The sequence below is a fragment of the Cuculus canorus genome, chromosome 17, assembly GCF_017976375.1.
Source record: "Cuculus canorus isolate bCucCan1 chromosome 17, bCucCan1.pri, whole genome shotgun sequence".
Taxonomy (NCBI): domain Eukaryota; kingdom Metazoa; phylum Chordata; class Aves; order Cuculiformes; family Cuculidae; genus Cuculus; species Cuculus canorus.
The window spans coordinates 7,494,727-7,503,759 of record NC_071417.1 but is presented as its reverse complement, the minus strand read 5'-3'; the positions used below and the strand labels follow the sequence as shown (position 1 = coordinate 7,503,759).

The following is a 9,033-nucleotide window of genomic DNA, read 5'->3' as shown; positions in this document are numbered from 1 at the left end:
TCTTGTGATAGAGATCACATGCCCTCACAGGAGGCTTCTCTGTCTCTCCGTCCCGACAGAATTAGTTCTCCTGTCAACATAGGCAATGAAGCCTTGCTTCTGATCCACAAGAGAAATCTGAGGTAGCTCAGACAATGCTGATAGTGTTTTTGAAACAAAGATATTCTGAAAGTTGGCCTCTTATGAGGCATTTTTTTCAGGACAAGAAGGTCTCCCTTCACTGCCACTGGCATTCCCAGCAGCCACGGGCACTGAAGCTCACCTTGGAGCTCCTCTAGGCTGTTTGGTAGCATTGCCCCTATTCAAAGAGATTGTGCCCTATTCCAGCTTAGTAGCAATGTATTCATCAGTGCCTCATAAAAAAAGGCAGGTGGGAAGCACACTTCCCAAAGACCAGGGGTAGATGCGTGTGCAATTACTGATTAACTTACTTTTTAAAATATATGAACCTCCATTGTTGCCCTCTCCTCTAGTAACATTTCTGCATCACACATTTTTGTCTTCTAACATTTTGTGTGTGTAATTTCTTTTCTTAATGTTACAGAATACAAGATGGGAGTTTTTTCTTAACAAGGTCTAATAATACATTATCTCTTTTTGGTGTGATAACAGTAAGCTTAAGATCAAGCAGCCTATACAAATTGCTCAGAACATTCCTCACATCTGCACAGGATCTTCTTTTCCCTGAATTTCACTTGCATTGTAATTCCCATTTGCTTCATCTTGTTGGACCCTTTGAAACTCAAGAATTCTCTGGTCTCAGAGAAATGCAGAATGGACTAACCTGTGTAATTTTGTAGCAGTTACAATTTTATTGCCAATTTACTGTTTTTCCCACAAACTGACGTGCTTATTAAACAGCAGCAGTCTCCATGCTAATCCCCACTCTCACCTGAAAACAGATCTCCCACCCACTGTTGTCGGATGCTGACCATAAAGGGAAAGCCTACCTGTTTACAAGGGCATTCCAGTAATTTGAGATAAAGATCTCTTGATTGGATTTGTTGTGTCAGACTGAGAACCAAATTTCTCTTGCACATTCAGAGACAGGAACACATCAGTCCTGGGAATTTAAAGGAGACACCCCCACCATGGGAAATGGAAGGGCTTGCTTCCCAGCACCCCTGTGCTACCAGTTCTCTAACAATGAAACATTACCGGAAAGCTTTGCAAACATTGCTCATGTAAACAGATCTTTACACATAGTGACTGGATGCCCTTGGGAGGATTTATGTCATCTGCCAGACCCCTGAGAGACTCCACCTGGGAATCAAACAGCTTGGATCATCTGGCTAGGGAAGCCAGCTCAGGCCAGGGGCTTTGTTTGGTGGGTGCCCCAGCTAGCTGATATGTCAAGGAATCCTGGAGGTCAAGAGGAGGTTGTTGTTCAGTGCCTTACTCTGGGGCTTTGCTTTGTAGTTCTGGCTTCTGTTTCCAGCCACCTTGCTTAAAGTTGTGAGCCCATCCTCTCCTCGCACCATTCCTCTACCCTCGACGCTGTCGTGTGGATTTCCTTTCTCTTTAAAAGGCCTCGCTGGTGGCATCTCAGGTGCTTGGCTGTGGTTGGTTTGACTGTAATACCTGTGTCTGCACTGTAGCCTTGCTTTAGCTCTTTGGCTGTTTGCTTCCTAGCTTGGTTCCAAGCCCAGTGTGTCCCTGCACAGTTCTCTTCATAGTGCTGGTGGGAAAATGCAGGCTAGCGAGTTGTGCAGGGTCTGAAGGTGCTGGAAGATGCCACGTTTTAACAACATTTGCAAATGCGATTGAGGTCTTGGCTAAACTAGAGGCTGGAGATGTGCACTGTGAGGTCTGTCTTTAGATGTGATGTTACATGAGAGGCATTGTGTCCACCCTTGTAGAGTGACACATCAGTGGCAGGAGGCACAAGTGAAAGACAAAAGGTAAAGATACTACACTTACTGAGATGTTACAGTGAGTGAATCGTTAGAGGTTATGTTGCAGGATGTGCTTGGGCAATACGGAGAGAGACTGAGCTTGCTGCTGTGCTGTCCCAGAGAGCCAACAGCACGTGGTCTGGGTTCTGTGTGTGTATTTAACATCTTGAGCAAGCTCACTGAGGAAAACAGCCAACTGGTGAAACCTCACAAACCTAAAAGCTCCTGTTGCAGTCAGTTTTTCTGTTTGCACATCCTGGTTCAGAACTGGTGCCTCTTATTGGAAAACACTCTGGGAGGTAAACAATTGCGCTCAGGGAAACACGATGACCACTTCCCATTGGCAGGAGCTAGCTCTTCTTTGGAGCAGCGCCAGCTTCTGAAAGGAAATGCCTTCTCTTATTTCTTAATCATTCCCTAAGCTTTGAAATGTCTTTAGAAGTTCAGGGCCCCTGAGAATCCTGCAACTTTCTTGTTTTGTGATTTTGAAATTATTTCCTTATATTCTTCCCTTGGGTGCCTTCCTCTAGTTCTGCTGTGGGGACGCAGCAGCCTGCCTCCAGCTGTCGTGAGAGACCACGCGTGGAAAGAGGCAGAGGAAAGTTAGCAGGGTTTGTCCAGTTTGGAATCAGTTCTGTCTCAACATAGGCTCTGTATGACCCAAAATGTGAGGAGTCTTGTCAAAATTGTCTGTCTCCTGCCTGGGAAATGCAGTGCTTTAAGGTGTTTAATTAAAAGTGCCAGTCAGATCTTGTAACCTAGGCGAGTATCCAGTATAATAGATAACCTACGATGAAATAGAGTAAATAGTTGCTTAACTCACTTTCACATGAATGCAGCAGCTGTTAGTATAGCAATTCCTTCATTTTAGCCAGCTGCGGTTTAATAATGTTTTTTGATTTTGGCAGTCAGAGGGGGTGAAATCTATTTGTTGGCTCTAATCATAGAGAACTTCATATTGCAGGGTTTATCCATTGTAATTAGTATTGACAGCTGATACAGCATACACTTTAATCATATGATTCCAATTGATTTTGTGCTGTTTACATATTGTTCACTTTAAATAGTGCATTGGTTGAAACAGGGCTGCGTGAACAGCAGTTTGCACCATGCAGTCACTCCAGAAACACTAATTGCAGCGTTGAATTAAATACAGAAGTGCTAGCATTTAGATTGTATGTAAATATGATCTCCAGGAATATGCAGTGTGTTATTTACCTGTTATTTACACTGTATGTTTCTTTTTAGCAAAGAAACTGCTAAACACTAACATGATGAACACACAAATCTAACAGTATCAAGGATGCAGTGAGATTGTAGCTGGGACTGAGTAGAGATGACACAGAGCGATCTCAGGGAGATGAGAGCACTGGAAAAACATTTGTATGGATGTGTTTGAGGGTCCTTCTTGCAGAATGAATGGATATTGAGAATCTTGGAAAATACGGCTCCTCATTTTTTCCAAGTTTGTTCTGTTTTTACCTATCCTTGCAGAGGAGGGACTCAAACAGCAGATCGCAACCATTGCCTCAGGTGATTTCTTAGCGTTCTCTTTTCTGTCTTTGGTGACAGAAACTCCCGTGCCTGCGTGCTGGGTGAGGGCCCTGCAGGAATCCATCACACAGGTCTGTACTGTGTTGCAACTCTCATATAGACTTGTTGTGTACGTTGGAGAAGAGTTTGCAAACAGAAGAGGCTGCAGTAATCCAAAGAAGGGTATTTTTAGTGCAATTTAACACATTTCAGTTTTACAGGCCTGATTCATTATCATCTTTTCCCTTCCGCAGACAATCACGTGTACAGAAAGCGAAGGGTTCCCAAATCAGAATGCTTCCCCTTCATGCAGATTTAAAAGACTACACATTGTTTAAAACATTGGAAACCATAACTTTTCAAACATTAAGAGGGAATTTGGCTCACCATTAATTTTTAGAATTAAAGTTGTTGTGCCTAGCCTGTTGGTTAATTTGGATCGCTTCAATGCCAGTTTACTTGGATAAATCGTGTCCCCAAACTTTAAATAGCAAGAAGCAAAGCCACAGCTGCATGGCACTTTTTCTTAACATAAATCTCCATTGTTTTTTTTCTTTTTTGGTCTTTAGTTGAGCTGACAAGTTGCAATAGCTTTTACTTTAATTTAGGATAATTGATTATAATGATGGAATTGTTTTTCATCAATATAAAAATATTTTGTCTATTACAGTTGGCTTAATGTTCCCAACTGCCATCATAAAGTTCGACTGCATGAAAACGAAAGGCTGTGGGAGACATCTTTAATCCAAACGACTGTTTCTGGGGATCTTTTGGCAGGATTTGCACAGGGCCAAAGGGCAGAGGAGCTCGGGCTGTTCGAGTCTAGGAGGTCACCTGCTGGCCGCTCTGCCTCAGTGCATCCCATCTCCATCCCTCAGAGATGACCCAGGAGTGCCGGGATGGGCTCTGTCTGTCAGTCTGATGCAGCTTCAGCTAATGGAAACTCACCAAGCACTCAGACAGGCTGGAGTAAAGCTTTCACTCGGTCCTAAGCCTTTATTTGTGCTGTGCAGCCACGTATCCAGAGGTGCAGGGTAACAGTTTTGTTGGTGATGGAAAAGGGCAGGCAGGTACATGGCTGTGAATTTATTGGGCAAAGGACATCTCTCGTTTCCAGTGCTTGTTAGGCGATTCGGCAATTTCATTTGCTTATGAAACAAGCTGCAGGGGTATTGGCATTTGCAGAGCATGATGTTAAACCCACAGGGAAGGTGGGCAGCGGTCTGAGTTACCTCTTACTGAAATCATCTGGAAAGGCGAGTGTGGGAATGTGAATAAGACAAACGGCTCTCCTTAACCCTCCCCATGGACACCTGCTCTGTGAGGATTTCACAGTTTGCTGTGAAAAGCAGGATCTCAAGTTTGATTTAAGAAATGCTTTAGTGAATAAACTCTGTGCAGAACTCTCTGGGAGGATGTCTGGATTACGGTTTAGGTTTGTTTTTCTTTTATGCTGCCCGTGCACTGACTTCTTTCGGATTGCACCGTGTTTCCCTGCTGTGACTGAGGCAATAATTGATCTTAGTGATTCAACAGAGTAGATGGGGACTTCCTAAAAATGTTCTTAAATCATGAAACCAGTCATTCATCAAACACAGCCAATTTTCATCATCTAGAGTTGGGTCGAAATGCTGTCTCCCTCCAGGCCACTATCCTGGAGAAGCTTCAGGCCTTTAGTTTGGAATTGCTGAATTTCCTTATAGAGTGCATCTTTCCTGCATCCGTGACTCCTCTGGGCATCCTATGACAATGTTTCGCTACTCTCATGGTAAAAAATTTCTTCCTTCTATCCAGTCTGAATCTCCCCTCCCTTAGTTTAAAACCGTTCCTCCTTGTCCTCTCACCGTAGGCCTTGCTAAAACCCATGCTCAGCTTTCCTCTCCGCTTTCAGTGCTGCAAGGCTGCTGTAAGGTCTCCCCGGAGCCGTCTCAGAGCTGCCAAACCCCAGAGCTGGGGTTTGCTTCCCAGCACTGTGCTCCGCAGCCAGCAAGGGCTCTCCCTATACTTCGTCTGATCCCACTTGCAACTGATTTTTACTTTTAGGCTCCATAACACCTTGTGTTAATGAGTCCCACACCTCAGTCGCAGGTGTTTCCCAAGGAAAGTTGTTCCACTGGCTGCACCCAGTTCTTGCGGTGCAAGCCTGAGCAGAAGACCACAGCTCGTAGCCCTTCTCCAAGCCATCCACGGGGATTTCAGATGGGCGTTATCAGAGGAGCCCAAGAGCCCGTGTTTCCCTTCTCCTCTCATGGAGGCAACTGCAGAGGCTGAGTCCAGGGAGTGGGATTGGCTGTTCCTGCCCCACACAAATGCAGCGCTGTTGGGAAGGGCCCACGCCAGCGGAATGCCGTGTCTCCAGTGGGAACCGGTGACTCTGGCGCTGTGGTTGCCCTGACCTTTGCTGGCCTGCGTTCCCCCAGCGCTGTGAGCACTGGCTCTGCACCTGCACCGGCCGGGCTTTGTCGGGAACAACTGGGCTTTGCCAGGGGTGGCTGGCAGGACCAGAGCGAGAGTGGGGGCATCACAGGCACCAGGAGTGGGAGTAGTACTGGGAGCAGCACTGGGAGCCACACCGGGAACTGGCAGTGCATCAGGCAGTGGGAGAGGCACTGGGAGCAGGGGTGGCCCCAGCCCCAGGATCAGGCCGAGCACTGGGACCGTCCCAGGCACCAGGAGTGGCTCCGGCACCGGGAGCAGCCCAGGTACTGGGAATGGCTCTGGCACCAGGTGCAGCACCAGCACCAGGCCTGACACTGGGAACAGCTCCGGCACTGGGAGCAGAACCAGGACCAGGATCAGGCCCAGCACTGGGAGCATCCCAGGCACTGAGAATGGCTCCGTCACCTGGAGCAGCACCAGCACCAGGCCTGGCACCGGGAATGGCTTCAGCACTGGAAGCAGCACCAGAACCAGGATCAGGTCCAGCACTAGGAATGCTCTAGGTACCGGGTGGAGCACCAGCACTGGGAACGGCTCCGGCACCAGGAGGAGCACCGGGATCAGGCCCAGCACTGGGAGCGTCCCAGACACCGGCAGTGGCTCCGGCACCGATCGCAGCCCGGGTCGCGGTCCTCGCCCCGTGCGGGCACGGCCCCCCGCCCCCTCCGCGGTCCCTCCGGCGCTCGGCGGGCGGGGCTGACCCCGCGGGGCGACACGTGGGGTGGATGAAAGGGAAGCGGCTCGGCCCGGCCTCGAGCAGCGGGGAGGAACCGGGGCGGGGAACGGGCAGCGCTGAGAGAAGCGTGGGGCGGGGAACGAGGAGCTGTGCCGGGCACGGACAGTGCGGGGCGGGAGAAGCCGGGTCGGGGCACGAGGAACGGGGGACGGGAGGAGCCGGGGCGAGAGGAACGAGGAGCTGCGGGTGGGTGGAGAGGAACGTGGGGCGGAGAGAAGCCGGGACGGCGAAGGAGGAGCGCGGGGAGGGGAACGAGGGACCCGGGGCGGAGCACGGGTAGTCGGGACGGGCGAAAAGGAGCCCGGGGCGGGCAGAGCAAAAAAGCGAGGCGGGTCACGAGGAGCCGGGGCGGGGGAAAAGGAGAGCGGGGCGGAGCGCGGGCTGCCGGGGCGGGCGGAGAGGAGCGCGGGGCGGAGCACGTGCAGCCGGGGCGGAGCACGAGGGACGCGGGGCGGGGCGCGAGGAGCCGGGGCGGGCGGCGCGGAGAGGGCGGTGTGCGGCGGCGGCAGCGGCAGCCATGGGGCGCTGAGCCGCCCGGGAGCGCGGCCCCGGGGCTGGTGGGGGCGATGCGATGAGGGGCTGCGGGGCCGGCGCGGGGCCGCTGCTGCTCGGGCTGTTGTTGGCCGCGGCGCCGGGCGCGGCGCGGGGCAAGGAGACGGCGTTCGTGGAGGTGGTGCTGTTCGAGTCTAGCCCCAGCGGCGACTACACCACCTACACCACCGGGCTGCAGGGGCGCTTCTCGCGCGCGGGGGCCACGCTGAGCGCCGAGGGCGAGATCGTGCAGGTGAGCGCGGCGGGACAAGATGGCCCCGGGCCGCACCTGCCCGCACAAAGCCCCGCCGCCGCCCCACGTGCGCACAAAGGCCGCGCCGGCCGCCCCGCGCGGGGCTGCGGGGTGCGGGAGGTGCGGGGGGCAGGGCGGCGCTGGAAACCCGGCTGTCCTGGGGCCCTCGGTTGTCCTGGGGCTGTTGTGCGGGGCTGTGCGGGGCGGGATGCCCCCGGCTGTGCCCGAGGTGCGGGGCTGTGCGGGGCGGGATGCGCCCGGCTGTGCCCCTGGCTGGCCCGGGGCCGCGGTGTGGGGTGCGGGAACGGCCCCCGACTTGTCCTGGGGCTGCTGTGAGGGGCGGGATGTCCCCGGCTGTGCCTGGGCTGCGGGGCTGTGCGGGGCGCGGACCCTGCGGGGCTCCGGGGCTGCTCCCTGGCTGGCCCGGGGCGGCGGGGGATGCCCCTGCCTGTGCCCGGGGCGCGGTGCGGGGCTGTGCGGGACGCGGAGCCTGCGGGAATGCCCCTGGTTGTCCTGAAGCCGCCGTGCGGGACGCTTGCGGGGCGCGGGGGCGGTCCCCCAACTGTCCTGGGGCCCCTGGTTGTGTTGGGTGAGCGGCGCGTGGTTGTGCGGGACGCGGGGGCGGCCCCTGGCTGTGCCCGGGCTGCGGGGCGGGGTGCGGAGCACGGGGGGTGCCCCTGGCTGTGCCCGGGCTGCGGGGCGGTGCGTGGGAGGGGCTCCCAGCCGTCCTGAGGCTGCGGGACACGGAGCCTGTGGGGCGATGCGGGGTGCAGGGGATGCCCCGGGCTGCCCCGGGACCGCAGGGCTGTGCGGGATCGATCCCAGATGTCCCGCTGGGCTGGGATGCACAGTGCGGGATGGCTCCACGTGTCCCGGTGCGGTGCAGGCTTGGCCCCAGCTATCCTGGTGGGATGCTCTGCAGAGCTGGGATGCGGTTTGTGGGGTGTCTCCAGGTGTCCCCGTGTGGGACCCCCGCTCCCCCTGAGCCCCATCACGGGGCAGCTCGGGCACCTGCGGTCCCTGCTCTGTATCCCGCATCCCGGCAGGTGGGATCCCAGGTGTTGCCACCCGTGTACCCGAGCCTCCCGCACCGGGTTTAAGCGATTCCTTCACGGCGCAGAATTCCGTATCGAGCTGCTCTGGACTCTGGGCAGAGAAATGGGTTGAGGTTTATCGGGATGCAGCGGTTCCGTGTGAGACCCCGAGGTGCTTATCTAGCGCTTTGTAGTCATTGGTAATTGTTGACTTTATTTCTTTTCCCCTTCGGCTAAGTAAAGAAAAATGACTTAAATGGTGTTTTAATAAGTTTGACTGTGAAACGATTGCCAATAGCGATCCTTATTGCTCATTAACGCCCGTGGAGTTTGTTCGCTGGGGTTCCACAAATGCACCCGCACACAAATACACGTGTGAGGCTTTGAAAAGGTCACTGGTGGCAAATAAGCTCTGAAAACAACCGGCCAAGCTCCACAAGCACAAATGTATTGCTATCAAAATCAGCCTTTTTTAATGTCTTCTTTTCAAGTAAAGAATCCTGCTTTTGAGTGCTTGTTATCCCAAACAGATTGAATGGGGAGGATTCCTTCTGGAAAGTGAAGGGTTGTAAGGATGCGCTGCTGATGTAAGGGTTTATTTATCCTCCCAGA

The 9,033-nt window shown here is 53.5% G+C and overlaps 1 protein-coding gene across 1 annotated transcript in view; it reads left to right on the top strand.

The window, feature by feature from the left end:
• Nucleotides 1-7,092: 7,092 nt before the first annotated feature.
• Nucleotides 7,093-9,033, top strand: part of ZNRF3 (zinc and ring finger 3) — a 78,603-nt gene continuing 76,662 nt past the window's right edge. Inside the window, exon 1 of the mRNA XM_054082441.1 lies at nucleotides 7,093-7,387. Coding sequence (XP_053938416.1) covers nucleotides 7,175-7,387 — 213 coding nt within the window. The 5' untranslated portion in view covers nucleotides 7,093-7,174. The remainder of the gene's footprint in view (nucleotides 7,388-9,033) is intronic.